Source organism: Amblyomma americanum, chromosome 11 (genome assembly GCF_052857255.1).
Source record: "Amblyomma americanum isolate KBUSLIRL-KWMA chromosome 11, ASM5285725v1, whole genome shotgun sequence".
In the NCBI taxonomy this organism is placed as follows: domain Eukaryota; kingdom Metazoa; phylum Arthropoda; class Arachnida; order Ixodida; family Ixodidae; genus Amblyomma; species Amblyomma americanum.
In genome coordinates this window covers 58,776,906-58,796,227 of record NC_135507.1, presented here as the reverse complement: position 1 = coordinate 58,796,227, position 19,322 = coordinate 58,776,906, and the positions used below count along the sequence as shown (strand labels likewise).

General features: G+C 45.5%; 1 protein-coding gene across 2 annotated transcripts; it reads left to right on the top strand.

Annotated features, from left to right (window-relative positions):
* Positions 1-830: 830 nt before the first annotated feature.
* On the top strand, positions 831-17,644 carry LOC144111314 (uncharacterized). 2 transcript variants are annotated; one of them, XM_077644574.1, is made up of 2 exons: positions 831-1,045; positions 15,191-17,644. In XM_077644574.1, the coding sequence occupies exons 1-2, from the start codon at positions 961-963 to the stop codon at positions 16,438-16,440; spliced, it is 1,335 nt and encodes a 444-aa protein (XP_077500700.1). In that variant the 5' UTR covers positions 831-960; the 3' UTR covers positions 16,441-17,644. The 2 variants fall into 2 exon arrangements, 1 of the variants encoding a protein (XP_077500700.1); XR_013310024.1 differs by lacking the exon at positions 15,191-17,644 and adding an exon at positions 2,563-7,904 and having other exon boundaries at positions 836-1,045.
* The last annotated feature ends 1,678 nt before the right edge of the window (positions 17,645-19,322 follow it).

The following is a 19,322-nucleotide window of genomic DNA, read 5'->3' as shown; positions in this document are numbered from 1 at the left end:
CATTTCTAGCCAGTTCAAGCACTTGTTGCAATATGGATGTTTCGAATATGTCTCTTTTGTTGTAAATCGTCCAAAAATTACTGGTTATGCAGGAGACAAACGGTCCTAACGGCATGATCGAACGGCGTGCACAGCACCCTCCCTTTGAGATTTCGAAATCGAAACTGATGATCCTCTTTTTGCATTATGTGAAAGTCAGCTCAAACTTTTCAACAATTTGCTGCCCTCTGAGACATATAAAAAAATGTTTTTTTCATTAGCAAAATAATTGTTGTTGTTCAAAGCCTGAAAAAAGAATAAAACAGCACTTGTTCGAGAGCCGCACATCACACTCTCCCAGCCATTGAAACCGAAATTGAGGGTCATCTTTTAGCGTTACCTAGCGGCCAGTCTGCGCAATGTCGAGGCGATCTCGGGACCCATTGAAATCGAGGAGACGCTTCAGGCATGTTCTTCAGAAAACCTCAAAGACACCTAGATAAGATGGATAGATGAATGGATGGATGGATACGGCGCTGGCTCAAGCCACCTAGCCATGACTTATGAAAATTTATTCTTCTCTTGATTTTAGCCACCAATCAGATAACCTTCGCTTGGTTACTCCTACCCGCTTAAAATCTACTTTCTCTTCACTGTTCTTAAACCCCAATGTCTTGGATAAATCAGCCCCGCTGCTTTCCACTGTAGGGTGAAGCCCTTTACAGAAAAGTATCAAGTGTTCAGCCGTTTCCTTCTCCTTTCCGCACGAAGGATAACTTTCGCAGCGTCCCTAGCGGAAATTACCGTAAATTTTGATACACAGGCGGCATAGGCGTTTGACACACTCTACATTCTACTTCACTCGTAGCTCTATGGCTTCATGAACTCTAGTGCAGGAGGCGCTGGTATGGCGCTGGTTGTGAAAGCTGGTGCATTGCAGGCGCGGAATCATTGCGCGCGGCATGCTATGACTTTTGCGGGATGAGTGCAGGTTATCCGCAGGCAGCGCTCCTGGAGATGTCGGAGGTCGGGGAGACGGCGACACCTCAGGACGTTACCGACTACGGTGAGCAACGGAGACGCCCATCTCGGCTTGCTTCCTAGACGCGTACTACATGGCGCGTCCCTTGTGTTGCACGCGACGCTCGAATGTGTCGAGCAGGCTGGAACGACGGCTGTGTTTTTCGAGACTGCTCGGTTGGTATCCTGAACGCGGCGATGCGTTCCGCCTAGCAATTTATATATTTTGTTTTGAAATGCAACGGCGCTCATTATATTCCGGGCGCTGAGTCGTGTGGGTGCGCGACTTGTCGCAGCGCGTTTTTCTACGCGACAGCGTGAGCAGCCGCGTGCTTGTCTGTGGCTGATTGCGCTGTTTGGCGTCGTCGTCTGCAGGGCGCTACAGCGGACAGTGTGCCTCTGACGAGAGTGTTCATCAGAAGCCGCTGTGGATGGTTTCGTGAGCGCAAGTGGATGGGCGACCCCTATACCGGAGCCTTTCCGCTGCGCGATTGCTTCATGATGTCGTTTTTCGCTCCAGTTTAGGATGATTGAGGAGGCAGTGATCGAGTTTCACGTGTTGTTCCGACTCTCGCTGTAGTTCAGCGATCGTGCACATCCACTGAATTTTCGTAACGGCGCCAGTGGTGCGCATTGTTATTGGGCATTTTGTCGTAGTGGATTGAGTACGATTTTGCGTTGATGTATCTCAGCCGGTGGTGGTTTCTATCGACGTGCCTGCCGCCTGCTGTATTTTTTTTTCTACTGGTCTGCGTGTTTTCAGTGTTGTTTTCACCTCGATTCCGCTCTAGGAAGGCCACGTAAAACTATATGCGCAATTGTTCTCTGCGTAGCTTGTCTGAACAGGCTCGCTCGGTCAGGATGGAACGTGGAAAGGCGATTTGAATCCTAGACGGTGTAGGAGAATATGAGCAGAGGCAGTAGGCACATGCAATGGCTAGGCCGGTTAGGCCTAAGATGCTAGGCTAAGATGCAGGACGAAGTGGCTAGGCCGAAGATGGCTGCCAGAAGATGTCATGCCTCGTCCCGGAGTGACTCTTCAACTGCTGAAGAGACAGGTTTGAGCTCTCGAGAGCGTCGGAATGAGACGCTGCGTAGACGACGTGCCGAGGAAACGAAGCTTGCGCAATTCAAATAGGGTTAACCAGAGCTAAACCACAGCCAATTTTTATTTTAAGCGACAGCATAAGAGCACCTTGGCAGCGGAAAGCCGGCACCGGTTGGGGGAAGCCACTAAAGCAGTAAAAAACATAGCTGGGAGAGCACGATCCGAATCCGCGGTGGCGTTGTTGGGATTCAGGTAGCAGCATCCCACCGCCGCAACCAGTTGTACTTTATACAAAGACTATTTACATAGTGTACAACAAGTAGGGCAATTGAGAGTGCTTCTCAGTAAAGAGAGCTTCTTAGCAGTTGGGAGTCTCTGGTATCTCTCAAGAATGGGGCTCTCTTCTGGTACCAAACCAGCAGTTCCTTAAATACTCTTCGTATTCCCCAGATCCCTGATAGTTCGAAGAATGATGTCCAATCACACAATGGCACTGATGATACCACCCACTGCAGGACGGTCCTGATGTTCTCTCGCAGCTCGGTCGAGGGAAAGGGAACAGGACCCGGTCACGTTGTCGTCCACGCGGCCTCCAGGCGGGCGCGCACGTGTGTCCGGACCGCGCCCATGTGAACCTGGAGGGCGCCTGTGTGACACAGGAATGCAGGCTGTCTCCCAGCAGGGGTTGAAAGATCTTGTACTGATGACCGGAACGCGGAACCTCTGTCGAAGGCGCGGCACTGGGGCAATTGTTCAACCCCAGCGTGACCGAAGGGGACCACACTGATCCCGCACTTCGTCGTCTGAGGACCGGAATGAATACGTGGGGACACTATGCTTGTCGCTGCTTCCGGCATTCCTGAACGAATACGTCGGGACGCTATGGTCGTCGCTGCTTCCGGCATTCCTGAACGAATACGTGGGAACGTTATGGTCGTCGCTGCTTCCGGCAATGTCCCAATTCGCTGAACTCAACAGCAGGAAGGAAGCGCGAGCACAACAGCGTGAACAGATTACTCCTGCAGTCCGCTGCTTCAGACCTATACGCCATCGCCACAGGTTTTAAGGATGGTGTTTATTACATTGAAAATGTATCCTATTTATATTAACTAAATTATTTGCAGAGCTTTTAATAAATGGCACGAAACACATCACAAAAAGAGCAACAGAGCACTACATGCAAGGTAAGGTTGAGCACATCACCGAGAGGCAGTGCCACTCCGGTTTAATGTCGGTCAGTTCATACACTTCCCTTAGATGAACAATTATTTAGGAGAAATGTTAACATCCTGCCTGAACGAACTTGTACGAACTGCCAAGCTCTCGAGCAGGGCTTGCAGTGTTAGCGGCTTCATGACGTTCCCACATTCACGTGAGTTAAACTTCGTCTCTGACGCTGTAGTTTAAAAACATGGTCTTCATCATTTTCAATCCCTCCACGGGGAAGCGTCATGAGATTAGCATGCAGCAAACTTCATGAAATGGTGGGAGATCAGAAGCAGTGAAATTCGAAAGACCCAACCCTATCCCAGTGATTACGACCCGAAGTGTACACAATGTGGTGAAATAGCCGCTTACGAGCACATATTGTGGAACTGTAAAGCGTAGCCACCACTTGAATCTCTAATACAAGCTCCTACTCTAGAGCAATGGGAGGCCGTGCTGGTGAGCTCAAACCTGGGCATTCAAACTCGGGCCATTGAATGGTCTACTTGGGTCACTATTAGCCGTGAACTGATAGCCACCTAGCACGGATCATCTGCATTTTGCCTTCTGACGAAATAAGTGTTTTGCAATCCAATGCTATCGTCATGTCATTGGGTAATAGTAATTAGGCGACCTACAAACTTTCCTTGTTCTCAGTTTATTCTGTGCTTAGCACTTAGTAATTGTGGTGGTAAATCTACTGCATTATTTTCTGAGTATTCTTGGCATATATTAGTTTTTGTATAGAGACACAACAACGCGCTGACCCATTTTAGCAGTGCGTATAGATAACAATGGAATGTTATAAGTGCAGTACACATGTATGCATGCAGTGTGTCCCAGAAGTAAAGGCAGAGGGATATTTTGGGGCTCAGCTCGCAACTGTCTCGGTTTTTTTCTCATGTATCAGCTCAAACAACACACACATACGTACACGCTCACACACAACGATATATGCATCTACCCTCTTGTCCAATAGTGTCTTGAGGGTTTGTCTTATATATTTATTACTCGGAATGTTGCCACAAGTTGCTGACTACAAAAGATAACTCAAGTTTCAAAACGAATTATTGAGAGTGAGGATGAGGAAGGGCCAACGATGTGAGGGCCAGGGAGGGCCTGCAGATTTTTCGAAGTGTGGGTGAGGTAGAGCTGGATAACTTTTCAAAATGGGGGTGACAGAGGGCCAAGGATTTGGAAGTGAGAGTGAGGGAGAAAAAGTAAAAGTGAGGGCATTTGCCCACCTCTGGCTGTGGGCTCTAATCTTCAGCTGCTTTTTTCATGCTGCGGATGAACCAGTGTTTAACTCCATTGTAGTTGAGAATGTTTTGTCAGTTGCAATTGTTCCAAGTTATGGGATCTGTGTATAAATCAATAAAATATTCTTTTCGTCCTTGCAGGGTACAAGAATGGGTTAACTGCAATGAGCTAGAGCTATTGACAGCTTTGGCAGGCAACTTCCTGTGCATGATGACATATATTAGTTTGGGCAGAGAAAAGGGAAAGAAAATAATGTTGCCAAGCCCGCACCGCCAATGGAAAAGCGGGCTTACACGATGACAGTGGAAACACGTTATAGACATATAAACTTGTGTCATGTGGCATAGCAGCTCAATTAGATAGCTATGGGTTTAGTGTTTTGGAGTGCATATTGTTTTTATATTTGCAAAGAAGGAATGGTTTAAAAATACTTCCAGCCGAAGGTACCATGTGCCCGCCTTATCACGGTGTTTTAAATATACATTGCCTTTGAAATGGCATTCCAGACTTTCACAATTTGTTCTAAGGAGCACTGCTTTTCATTACGAAGGGACGACTTCGTCAGTGCACTGTGAAATCATAAAACTGGTCTGAAAACTCTCTTGGCATGTATTCCTATAGCACGCTGTTATTTTCCGGATGCACTCCTGCCTAATTGGATTAAGGCGTAGACTCCCTCGACCGGGGTGACCACGGCGGTGGCATCAAGTGGCCAGTCTGCACTCAGGCCACCGAATGGAGTGATGCTGTTGAAAGGTCATGCTGAGGATGCTAATCGAAAGGCAGCTCCGACCTCGACAGAGGTCCCGCGTTTTGGACAATAGGCAGGGGAATACAAAGACTTTTTTTTACCTGCTGGGAATCGGTGCACCATTTCTTTCTCTCAGAGGCACCGACTGGACTGCATTGGTGACGTCGATGTGACAGTGTTCGCAGATTCCACTTTCCATCGCCCGAGCTACGAGAGAGCATGAGCACCGCCCCCTGCTGTGGGCATTACCACAGTGGGCCTCTTCGATTATCCATCTCTAGCTGCTCGCTGGCTTCCTGCGGGTTGCTAGAGCACGAAGCCAGGCGTTTGATTTTCTTGGGCTTCCCAGCACACTTCCAATTGCTTCACAGAACATGTTCATTTTTTTTCGACAGTGTGCCTGCTGGTTGGCTGGGTGGTTTCAGCCTGGCAGGAGGCAGCCGGACTTGCCCAGACAATTTTGTGCTGGTAGCGCTTTGGCAATTAGCTGATGACGGAGAGGTGGTACAGTAGCAGGAAGTGCGCGTGGCCATTTTTATATGGACTAGAAGGACCGTGGTTCTTCATGCAATGTTTTATGTGATGCAGACGCTCATTTTGACTAGACCATGGTGCATAATGTCTGTGTCGCCAGCAATGACACCTTTTGCGGTAGTTGTCGCTGCTCAATTATTTGTTTTGAGTACTTGTGTGTGATCGCAGTTCAGTTGTCTTACCTCCTCGGCAGCACAAATGCTTACTTGATATTACAATCGCAGAGTTATTCACAAAATATCTCTTATGTTAATTTCATGCGCATGGCTTATATTCCGGTGGTGTTCAAGGCCTTTTAAGAGAGCAGCCGCAGATTCCAGCTCCCAGTACGCGCACATATATGCATGTGCTGAACGTTTTCTGCGAAGTGTAGTGCGATACTGCGGTGTATGGTGTTCACTGAGTTTTGCACAGTAGAAAGGCGGATATGCATTGAGACTGCTTGATTAATTGAAATGTGTCCTTTATTAAAAGCCCTCACGAGCACATTGCTCGAGGCATCGGTGCGGGCATATATATGGGTGCACAGTTTTCACATTACGGCAGCCAAGCCGTGCTGATTCTGTGATCGTCGACTGTCATAGAGCTTGATGCTCGGGCCTTCTGCCACAAATGAGAAGTACCGTACGCATGGATCTCCTCAAATTTGGCTAATTAAAGAGATAAAGAGAATTTCCCAACGCAGATATCATGCAAGCAAACGTGCCACCGACATGCTAGGCGGGATTGTAGCGCCTTTAATTCGAGTGCTAGCCTCTATGGTAAAGCTGTATTATATGCAGTTATGATACGGAGCTGAATAGTACAGTACACCCCCTTGCTCTAGGTGAACGTTCAACCAGCTGATATGCACATTTATCGAGATTATGCGTGCATTCCTTGCCGGCAGCAAAAGATGGCGGCTGACAGACTACATTTCAAAGGAATGTATCCCGATTCTTTCTGATTGCAACCTGGGAAATGGGATTTCGGCAGTTTCGTGTTTTGTTTGCTTCAAGCTGAGGCTTGTGTTTAGCGGGGTCAGTGGCACAAGGTTTGATCGTCGATGCCTTAGTGCAAGGTAGAGGACCCCTTGAAATTTTCGAAGAACTGGACATTTCAGTAGACCCCACTAAAACGAGAAGCTATTTTGGGCATTATGTGGCCGGAGGAAGTGAGAGTCGAGGCAGACGAGACTTGGGAAACAATTCTGGAGCGATGGCTCCACGAACAGAAAAAGCAAAAACTTCGCATGGAACGAGAAAGAGAATGGCAAGTGAAGTGTAGCGAGTGACAGGCTGAGTTAGAGAAATTGCACGAACACGAGCATCAGGAGCTCACACATAAAGTTCAGTTGCTGAAATGGAAAAAAGGGAGAGCTCATTGGAGAACTTTTCGAAGAGGAGAAAGTTTTACAACTTTCCTCGAAGATTTTGAGCAAATTCGTGCTTAGGAGGAGCTAGACCAGAGCTGCTTTAATTTATTTATTTATTTCAGAGGTACTGCCAGCCTTCGCAGAGGGCCTTTGGCAGGAGTGAGCATACATGGTGAAGAAAGTACAAAAAAGCGCTACAAGATATGATAATGATAACAGTGGTGTCATCCGCCTGCTTGAGCAGATTAACACCGAGAAGAAAAGAAAAAAAAGAAAAATGCTTTGTACAAGCTCGCGCTGTTCAGGCATATAGAAACAACACTGGCACATAATACAAGAACACTGGCATCAATAGCACGCTTTAGTAAATAAACACTAACGGTAGACATACGCTGATCCATCAGCAATGACAATAATCACAACCACAAAGCAATATCAATAGCGGGAACCAAAAACGCTTAGGTTGAGTTAACTTATGCACTTCAATTTTGATAAGAAAGATTCGACAGTCGGGCATTCCACAGCGTCACAAGGCAAAGCGTTCCACTGACGGACGGTTCCCGGAAAAAAGGAATTTTGAAAGGTGTCTGTTCGGCACATATATTCTTTTAATTTTTTGGAATGGTTTGATCGTGTACATCGCTGTATAACATGTTCGATATAAATGCTACTATCTATACCTAGCTTACTATTGTAGAGTAGATGCATGTATTTCATTCGTTCAAAATACCGCTGGTTGATGATGTTGCTGACCATCCTCCCAGGTGATGGCGGCGTATTAGTGTGCCTGTCCGATGAGGAGGTCTACAACTATGAGACGGCGAAAAGCGCTCTCAGGGCAGGTATAAGCCCCGAAAGGTACGCCAGTTCAGCAGCTTCAGGGGCAGCATTTGTCGATTCAGAGGCAGGGAAAAAATAGTTCCAGCTTTCCCGTCGAAAACAAAGCCGAGTGACTGGCTTCGTTAGCGAGCTCTGACAACACGAACAAAGGCAAATTGTTTGTCTCTAGCCCTGGAGCAGAGGCTGCTTTGACAAGTGAGGCTTATGCTTTCTTTCAAGAGGAGAGTGGTGAGTTTGCAGGCCAGTGCAGTAAAGGATACAAAGGAGGCTCCCCTTCGATGCAGCCCGCAAACAATAGTAGCCAAGTAATGGAGACAATGCTTTGCTGTAAAATATTGACAGCGAGTCACGTGAGTGTGCCGTTTGAACCTGGGGCCAGAACGCAACGTTAGTGAAAGAGTATGGTTCAGATCAAGTTGCGGGACAAGGAGTTAGGATCGTGGGGTCAGATAGCAAGCCTCAGGCGAGCAAGTTCCTAGCGTAAGCAGAAAGGAAAGTGCATTTGAGACATTTTGGTGGTAAGGCGTACAGGGACTCATCGGAAGCATGAGCCAATAGTTAGAATTCAAGTGGGAAATTCGGCTCGGTGCTGCATCGAAGAGCAGATGTGAAGGGTCAGGGCTCTGCCAGAAAGGGAGGTGCACAGGACAGCAGCCAGAGCAGTGTCCGGAAGGCAACCATGTGTAAGGAGAGCCAAGCCATGCGGTAGTCTCCAGAGAAAGGACAAAGTATGGGACCAAAACATTGTAAGGCTGAAGGCCTGTCTACACTGTAATCGTCTGAGGCTGTCACTGCGGCACTCAAGATGCGATAGGCACCGCACGCATGTCAAACTGACTAGATTGGTTGAGACAAAGTGAAAGCCACCCTCCCCATTGTGACACTGTGGAAGTCGTTGCACGAAGAGTGAGTTTTGCAGTGGGCCACAGAGAACGCACCGCTACCACAATAAAGAATGCAGCAGAACCCGCCCCGGTCAAAAAAGAAATAAAGGATATTCCGGAACCGAGAGATGAATACACACGTGCATTTCTTTCATGCTGCTCAGGTGTAGGGGACGTGCGGCCGGCCGGTGTGCGGAACAAATCATTGTCGTGTGGCATCTGGAGCTCGCAGGCATCAACGCGCACAAGACCTTCAGTAGTTGTCGTGTTCTGGGGCTGCTGAAGCCAGTCTGCGACCGTGCAGGGCGAGGCTGAACAACAGACAACCTCTTGCAAGAACACCTGCGCTGGAGCATCGCTTTGCAGCATGCACTTGTGCATAGGCTTAGCTGCCCATTGTGACCGCAGCGGTGGCTAACTGGTTGAGCATCAGCCTCACATGTGGGAGGTGCGGGCTTCGATTCCCAGTGCCGCCAGGTACCCGCAAGTGATACAATGGGTACAGGCTATCCCCTGGTCTGGTGCCAGGCTTATTTAGGGTGAAATGCTTGGGAAATGGGCCTTTTACCCCACCATGAAAAGTCGAAAATATCTTGTGCCATGGTGCTCTTTGGCAATAAGATTTGCACCATAAAAATCCTTAATCATCATCAGCTAGCTGCACATTGTGAGAGTGTCCACTGACGAGCAAAAGTACAGCGAAGCAACTCATGGGTCGATGTGGCGTAGTCCCTTGCGTTGGTGCTACAAGATCACTTCGAGCTTTAATTTTGTCAGCTTTGTTATGTGGCTTTGCAAGTAAGTTTACCTGCAGTATTTGTTACTTGTTAGTGTCTCCTGACATGAAAGCACAAGCGAAGCCTCCCTTGGACATTGTAGCTAAGGTTTGCGCACAAGAGCTCCTAGAGATGCTGCTTTTTCACCTGTATTAAGTATTTCCGCATGTTGCCGCTTCTGGACTGTGTGCAGTGCACGTTTTACACATTTACGGCATGTGTCATACGTAGTGTCTGCTGTCATGAAGGACGGAAAGGAAGACCGCACTTGTACCAGTTAGGATTGGAGAATAGCATGGGTCAAATTTAAAATCCTCTGTCTGACCTCGGTAGATTCCTGCCTGCCCGGGTGATATCTGAGATTGTTTCAACCTTTCGACTGATTGTAAAATATTGCATTTTTTTTTCTACCCTTCTAGCTTGAAGTTTCATGCACATTGACGCTTTAGAGATGTCCGGACACCTGAAATTTGTATCGGGTTCGTGCTTCGTGTTCGTTGAGGAAAATTTTGGTTGATATCAGATTTTACTTAGAGGGATGTCTATGTGTAATCAGTTTTGTTTTTGTGTTGGTCTTGCAGGACGGGTGGGTTTCAGACGGCATTTGCTTTTGTTGTGCGTGGCTTGGCATTTGTTGTCGCGTTTGGCTTGCCTTCCAGAGATTCGAAAACTGGACATCATCTGTAGAGGAGGAGAGTCCTGGAAGGCTGCAGAACGAAAGCCCATTCTCGCACGACCAGTTAGCTGAGCTGCACAGAAGCAGCTCATCTTCCAGGATGCATTGTCTGGCGGCGGGGTGCCGTTATGATCCGAGTGCACTCCAGCCTAAGTGGATTAAGCTGCGGATTCCCACGACGGGGGTGAGCCTGGCGGCGGCGGTGTCAAATTTCCAAGTCTGCCCTCGGGTCGCCGGATGGAGTGATGCTGTTGAAAGGTCACGCTGGGGACGTTATTTGAAATATGGCTGCGTCTTCACCAGAGGTCCCACGTTTCGGACAAAGGGGTGGGGGGGGATACAGGAACGTTCATTCACGTTATGCCAATCGGCGTGCCATTACTTTCCCTAGGAGGCACCAACCAGACCGCGCAGGTGACGTCGACGCGACAGTGTTCGCGGGTTTGCCTTTGCATCGACTGAGCTATGAGAGAGCATCAGCACAGCCCCCTACCGCAGGCGTTACTACCAGTGTCTACATCTGCTCTCTTAATTGGACATCGTTCGCCAAATTTTAATCCCCGGTCATGGATCTGGGAAACATAAACGGTATTTATCAGGCTGCTTGTTTGTTACTGAGAGGCTCCCGTTTACTAAGAAGCTCCCTCAGTTGCTCTAACTTGTATATTGTGTAAATAGTTGTATGAAGTTTTCCTTGTCTTTCTCGTAATCCCCTCTTTGATCTTCCTCGTTCCTTCTCTGACCCTACCATGCTACCTGAATCTAAACAGTGCTGTCCCCCTGGGAAGGAAAAACTGGCCACTGGTGGCTCTGTGTGCCCACAGTGGAGGCACCTGGCCAGTGCAGGGTGCCTTTAAGTGAGCGGTAGGTCGATGATCTGCTGTAGGAGCACTAAAGAAGACAGCACGGCACCTTATGTAACAACGGACAGGACACTGGAAAGAGTTTAATTAGGACTGATATGGTTCGATACCTCGGACAGCTTTTCACGTCTAACATGTCTTGGTCCAAGCACATCAGTATAACTTTCAGTAAACACTTCAGAGATATGGGTATCTATGGCGCACATTATGCGCTGCACTTCTTGATACAAATTATTTAGCTTACAAAACTGTAATCCGACCGCTTATCGAATACAGCTCTGTTGTTTGGAACCCACATCAAGAGTTGTACTGCGAGAAAATTGAATCTGTCCAAAAGAAGAGAATTCGTTTTATTATCTACTGTTGCTACGACAGAGAATTTTCACCTCTGTCTAATCTCTGAGCACTATCTCCAACCGCACTTTAAAGGCGCAGGTGCTCAGAGTGCCTTAGGCATGTATACATGCTCATTAACTCTCTGCACATCATGGCAGTGAGCACATATGTTAATTTTTCTACTCCATTATTAACTAGGCTGCGTTTTTATGGAGGCAAAACTCTAAAGCGCCCGTGTGCTTTGCAACGTCAGTGCACGTTCCCCAGGTGGTTTAGTGCAAGATCACCATGTGGTTGAAATTGTTCCGGAGCCTTCCACTATGGCACCTCTAATTCTTCCTTTCTTCTTTCACTCCCTCTAACTCTTCCCTTATGTGAACTGCAGATATATAAGACACTGTGCCATTTCTTTTCCCTAAAAACCAGTTATTATTATCAACTATGCGCCATCATAGTTTAAATATTTCTCCACTTTACGCACTTACTGATACATATATATACAGCTTCCCACATACCATTGCAAGGTGGAACTGCCTGCCTGGCAAAATTCATTCACTTGCACTTCCATATTTTTTGGCTGCTATTGAATGTCATTAGCACCTGTGCTTTGTTCATTTTATATTGTGTCTTGTATGTACTTTTGCGTATGTACACATGCATGAATCTTCATATACATGCACACTGCTTACCATGTATCCTGTATCCCCGCTCCTGCAATTACCCCTTTGGGGTTGCAGTATGTATAAACAAATAAATAAATACGAATAAGTCGCAGTGAAACTTTGCCCACATTCGTGCCTGCCGCAGAGAATTTCTCGATGACATGAAAGTACAGTAGTGTGTCATTTGAGTGTTTCTTTATAATAAAGCTAGTCACACACTAAGACGTAACAGCCTGGATGATCGAAAGAGGTGATTTATGATTAGTATCACTGTATGGTCATATACGACTAAGTCTGAAGTGAATCTCTGCCCACATTCATAACCACTGCACATAATATCTGTTAAGAAAAAGCAAACTGTCAAAGGATTTCTTGTTACTTGAGGAGTTTAATCACACACTAAAAAACAGCGCGGCACCCTGTGTAACAGTGGACGGGATGCTTGGAAGAGATGAAATGACTGGTATGTTTAGATAACACAAAGTCCGGAGTTAAACTGGCCACATTCATGACCACTGGACAGAATTTCTCTGTGAAGTAGTTTGTTTTTAAATTGCTTACTTAAGAAATCTAATCACATGACTTTATTATCAGCTCAAAAGTTATGATCTATCTTACTTGTTCAACACAGTGGAACTTTAGATAGCTAATTTTGTTTAATGTTGGGATTGGTCAGTGCAGTAATGCAGCACCCTGTAGGTAACATTTTTATAAGTTGTACCCTACTACAGTGCACAGAAATTGTAAACGCGTTTCCAAGAAGTGTTTCATCCCCATTAACAATTCTTGTATTGCTTTTAGGCTGGAAAACTGCAATAAGTGATTGTGCAAGTACCATCGTTTGATCATGTCTTCTGTGTTCTGTAGCCCATGCTGTTGAGTAGCTGTCTAAAACGGTAATGTTGAGGATAGAAATCAATTGACTCAAAGTGTGCTAAAGGCCACATGTTATACGTTCAAGCAGCTTTGAGGGGATGTTTGTTGAAGGTTTTCGATGATAGTTAAGATCTTGAGCGGTTTTTATTCAAAGATTCGTGTTCTTGCTTTTTCTTGCTTATAAGTCATGCGAGACATGAAAGAACTGCAATAAAATAGCTGCTTCCTCGTTTTAATTCACTGTAATGCTAAACCCAGGCTCCTTCAAGTGATGGAATGATAACGAACGCAGAAGCAGCGATTATATTGCAGTTCTGTCATGCCGCACGTGACCTATATGCACACGTTGACGTCGCAGTCATCGTTCAGCTGTTGAAACTGAAGAAGCATGACCAAACAATTCGACTATGAATTATGTACCGGTCCTAGGCAAATATCACGTGGTGATTAATGCATACTAGTGTCTTCTGCATCATTGTAGAGAAGAATACCTGCCATCAAAATTAGGTGTTTATACTTCTTGAACAAAATGTTTGTTTGCACCATTGCAGTTTTTACTCTAATCAACTTTCTTGCTCTGTTTCGTTTTGCAGGCATTGAATTGAATATTGGCAACCAGTGAGTACACAAGCTGCCCAAACAACCATCTTCCGAAACCAATGCTTTCAGCATTTGCAGGCTGAACTGCTTGACGTTCATAATGTGAAATAGCATAGCCAGTGATGTCAGATTGTGGTGGCACAGCACAAAATGGGACGTATCAGACCCTGCCTTGTTAACACCCGGAACACTACCTCATCGTTGCAGTAACGAGCCATGGTGTCTCAGTTGTTATGGTGCTTGCCTGCTGACTCGAAAGACGCGGGTTCAATCCCAGCCACTGTGGTTGCATTTCGATGGAAGCAAAATGCTAGGCTGCCCATGTGATGTATGTGTCAATACATGTTGAAGAACCCCAGTTGGTCGAAAATACCTGGAGCCCTCTACTATGGCATCCCTGATAGCCTGAGTTGCTGTGGGATGTGAAACCGTATAAACCACCCATGATTCCAATGTGAACAATAGATATCGTAAAATATTCTACGGGTGGAATTGTGGATGATTACTGAGAAAACCTTGTGATCCAATAGACTGCAGCGCAAGTTGCAGACAGAAGCTAGAGTGCACAGAGAAAAAAAAAGCTGCAGTAAAAAAAGCGCATGTGTTTGTGTGGCTGTGCCTTTCGTGCATCATACTCTGTATTGCTTTTTGTGCGGTAGTCTCACCAGTTTAGCTCTTCAGTTTCTGTTGTCGTTCTGTCACCCTTTTGAGGTTCCATCTCATTATTTCGTGGCTTATTGTTTTCTGTATGTTTCTACATATGACTTCCTGATATGAGCGCTGCGAAGCAATAGTAATATCTTTTAATGGGCTGTCAGAGATTGTGGGGTGAATCTTAATCACTACGGTTTTATCTGTCATCTACACAAACTTCTAGTGCGTGTGCTTCTGATTCTGTTTGCTGTTGGGAAATATTTATCTAGTCTGGTTTGTTGTGATTTGCTATTGATTCATGCATATTTTTAGTGCTATGTGTTACATTGGTGACACTGCTAACAGAATTGGTTTGTTCCTTGTGATTTTTAATGTGACCGTTTCCGTTCTGCATTTATTTTGTCAGACCACGAGGCCTCATTATGCTAGATATAGTAGAGTTCTGCCTTGATAATTTTTTTTACTTTGCTTTAATATACAGAAGGAATACACTCATTGCCAGTGTATTGTGTCTCTAGTTAAAGCTCATAGATATGTTATTCTTGAAAAACTCTTGGGCATGCTTAAAAGATCTCCTCCATGAAGACAGGCATTATACGAGCACTTTAAGTTGCTCCGACTCTTAGGCTGGCTACAGAGTATGCTCATTGCTGTCAGTAATTGTTCAAAAGCTAAAACATTGTCCTTCATGGAACTTTATAAATACTAGTAAATTTTGTTTAAAAAGTAATCTTTCTGTCTTGAAGGTCAGCCCACTTCCCTTGAAATAAACTTGTTAGGTTAAGTATTGTGTAATATTGCCACCACCGAATTAGCTATAATGCTCATGGTCCCACATTTCTCTGAAAACACCCCGCCTTTCTTGATGCAGGCCTGGTCACAGCTGATCCCAAGATCGGAGTGCCGTCTGGGGAGAACAAGAGTCAGCAGCTGCACCAGTCCCCCCACTGCAATCGGAGCTTCACGAAGAAAAACAGCCAGGAGCAGCACCTTCTCACCCAAACGGATGACCATCCCTACAAGTGTAACCCCTACGTGAGCAGCTTTTCTCAAAAGATCACCCTGACAGGCCACCCACGTAGTAACACTCGTGAGCGTCCATACAAGTGTGGCCACTGTTACAGCAGCTTTGCTCTCAAGAGCACTCTGAGGATCCACCTTCGTGCCCACACGGGTGAGCATCCATACAAGTGTGACCACTGTGGGAACAGCTTTTCTGAAAAAAGCGCACTAGTGAAACACCTTTGCATCCACACGGGTGAGCGTCCATACAAGTGTGACCACTGTGACAGAAGCTTTGCTCTCAAGAGCAGCCTGAGGATCCACCTTCGTACCCACACGGGTGAGCGTCCATACAAGTGTGACCACTGTGGCAGCAGCTTTGCTCAAAAAAACCACATCAAGCGACACCTTCGCATCCACACGGGTGAGCGACCGTACAAGTGTGACCACTGTGACAGCAGCTTTGCTGCAAGTGGCCACCTGAAGCAACACCTTTGCACTCACACAGGTGAGCGTCCATACAAGTGTGACCACTGTGGCAGCAGCTTTACTCGAAAGGGCCACCTGGACCGACACCTTCACACCCACACGGTTCAGCATCCATACAAGTGTGACCACTGTGACAGCAGCTTTGTCGAAAGTGGCCACCTGAGGCAGCACCTTTGCACCCACACAGGTGAGCGTCCATACAGGTGTGACCACTGTGGCAGCAGCTTTACTCGAAAGGGCCACATCAAGCGACACCTTCGCATCCACACGGGTGAGCGACCATACAAGTGTGACCACTGTGACAGCAGCTTTGCTAAAAGTAGCCACTTGGAAGTACACCTTCGCACCCACACGGGCGAGCGTCCATTCAAGTGTGACCACTGTGGGAGCAGCTTTGCTGAAAAAGGCAACCTGGTGACACACCTTCGCACCCACACGGGTGAGAGACCATACCAGTGCCAGCTCTGCCCCATGGCTTTTACACAGAGTGCAGCCCTTGCTAAGCATGTGCGAGCCCATAGGAGTGAAAGACCTTATCAGTGTCAATTGTGCACAAAGACGTTTAAAGAAAAACAGGGTTTAAAACGCCATGAGAACAACAAGCATGCTTCAAAGACGATAGTTCCTTAGAGTTTGATACCTTTTCCCAACATTAGATGTTAAAACCATTGCTAGCTAACTTGTCTCACTTTTTAATTTGCCGTATTGAGGAAAAAATTGCAAATTTACATGTCTTTAAAGTACATCCGTCCAGAGTAATCCTTTGGTTGCTTTCACTCCTCCATAAGAAACCTGAACAGACCAAGATGGTACTGTCATGAATGGGACTGAAACCGTGGCATGTACAGTTATGGTCATGTCATTTTACGTTTCAATGCATTGAATGATATGTGTGAATTGTGGTTGCAGTGTTTGCTACTAGCTAGCCAATTGACTTACGTCGGAGCAGTTTTTCTTTCTGTATACAAGTTTAATGCCACCAGAGAAGCAGTCTGTTTTATTAATCCTTCCATGCTTGTGTTGTGGCTATATTATTGGGAATCAAGAGCAGAGAAACCAAGCTCAGCCTCTTGATGATAAACATTGCTCGCTTTTGTTTGCAGGTTTTCAAAGTTTTCTCTTGCTTTAAATTTAAAAGAATGAAGGCTTTACTGCACTAGATTCCTGCGTATTGTATGTTGTCAAATAATCCACCATTGTTGCATGTGGCGTCTCTATTACAAATTGCATTTGCAGTCTTGACAAACGTGGTTTATTGATTTGGAGGCAGTCACCTCACTGCCTCAACAGCATTTGTTCTCATTCCATTTTATGGCAGCAGTTTCGGGGTATTTAATCATTCCTACAGCAAGCTGCTGTATATTATTCTGTGCTTACAGAAACTCAAGTGAACTTGCTTTGGTGACTGTATTTCTCAAGGTGCAGTTGACATAAAAAATCCCAATTCACAACAGCTTGTGTAGTTGCAGTTGTTAAAAACCAGTTCCATCCTTGGATTTAGCTATGTGTTGTGAGCATTAATACTTGTGAAAACAGAGGCACCAACCAGAAAAAAGGTCTTGACGTTTCTGCTCCTAGCACATGGTCCTGTTCACAGTGAAGATGCAGTCTACTGGTCGGCGTCTTTGTTTTCAAATGAATCCCTCCGTCTAGACAGCATTCCATTGCACTCTGAAATTTGTGCTTCAATACTGCATCTGCTTTTTTCATAAAGTTTATTAGGTCACAAATGGTTTATTTGCTGCTTGGGAGTGTTTTATCAGTTGTAATTGTGTGCTGTAACAGTTTCCAAGATTTGTAATCGAATCAATAAAATTTTTCTCATCTATACAAAGTATAAGGATGTAGTGCCCACAGAAAGCTGAAGCTGTTAGCAGCTTTGGTCTCAAGAGCACCCTGATGCACCACTTTCGTACCCAGATGGGTGAGCGTCCATATAAGTGTGAGCATTGTGGCAAAGCAACTGCCTTTACAAATGATGGCAGTGCAAGCACATTGCAGACATGACATGGATGTATGCCAACTAGCAACTGGTCACTCTATTTATTTATTTTTTAATTTTTGGGCAGAGATATATGGTACTAGATTATAAAGCTGAACTAAAAAAATACAAATCATGAATTCAGCCATGGTTAGATGTATCGCAGATGTTGCAAAGTGCGATGGGTCAAAGAACTGAAACAAAATAAAACCAATCACTGCTACACTTATTGATGGGATATGAATGCAAGCATTTCTTTTTATAGGGATCCAAAACACTTAAGATAATTTGTGTGCGCACATCTTCACGTTCATCGTCTTCATCTTGGCAAGGAATGTTTTGGTTTGCTGAAACAGAAAAGAAGCATAGATTGGGCAGGTTTGTCATCACTATTTGAATTGGCTGCATTGCGTCAACAGCAAAACTTTAAAACCTTTTTAATTACCTTTATATATATATATATATATATATATATATATATATATATATATATATATATATATATATATATATATATATATATATTATGGGGTTAATGTCCCAAAGTGACTTGTCTATGATTAACGCTGTAGTTGAGGACTGGAAATTTCGACCACCTGGGGTTCTGTGTACTGACTTCGTACAGTACACAGGCCTCTAGAATTTTGCCTGCTTTGAAATTTGACCACCTCGGCCGGAATTTTAAATAACAATATTTTTAAAATTTTTAACAGTACCTTTAGCAGTATTTTCACTGTAAAAACCGTAGTCCTGGCATCCACCCTGTCGTTGCCGCCATTGAACTGCCGAAGGCAGCTAAAGAGTTATTCCACACGGTCGCTGTTTAGGCCGCAGGTCAAGATGTAGCGGAAGCTGCAATTAATTAAATTACTTCTATAACACATTGATGCAAATAACGAAAAGCAGAGTCAAAGAAAAGTAACCTACTTTATGTGGTCAAGGGGATATTCAATCAGTGCCACTGTCGACATTGTTGTGAGAAGCGTCGCTTCGTAGGTCTCTTTGTTCATTCGCTTCGATCGGCCACCATTCATCTGGAGATCTTCAAGGTAACAGACGAAATCTATTTCCAGCCAGGAGAGCCGTTCATCATCTGTGCCGAAGAACGGTTCCTCATGCTTTCCTCCTCGTGCCTTCACTGCACCGATGTCATGGAGGGCATACCATTGCGCAACCATCCTCATAAAACTGATTGTTGCCGAGCTGTCCTTGAACTGGCCTGCATCAGGATGACAGTTTGGGTTCTCCTGAAGAAACTGGAGTGTTGCTATTGTTGGCGCAGAAAATATTTTAGTGGCCCTGCACACCTTCATTTTTTCCAAGTTGTTGGGTTCAACGTGTGCACGGGTAAGGAATTTGACTGGCTTGACCAGCAGCTGCAACTGAATTTCAAAGAGCTTCTTTAAGTAGAAACCCCCTTGGATGAGTGATTCTCCATCTATCATTTCTCACTCAAGAAAGTTAGTGCGAAGATTCTTTACAAGGTGATTAGGGTCAAAGGACAAAAACAGTGGGTGGCCTGTCCTCAGAG

What these genes read in the sequence shown, in the direction of transcription:
- LOC144111314 (XM_077644574.1), top strand. Translation starts at nt 961, where the DNA reads ATGAGTGCAGGTTATCCGCAGGCAGCGCTCCTGGAGATGTCGGAGGTC. An exon ending in TCAGGACGTTACCGACTACG is followed by an intron (nt 1,046 to 15,190) that starts GTGAGCAACGGA and finishes TTCTTGATGCAG; the next exon opens with GCCTGGTCACAGCTGATCCC.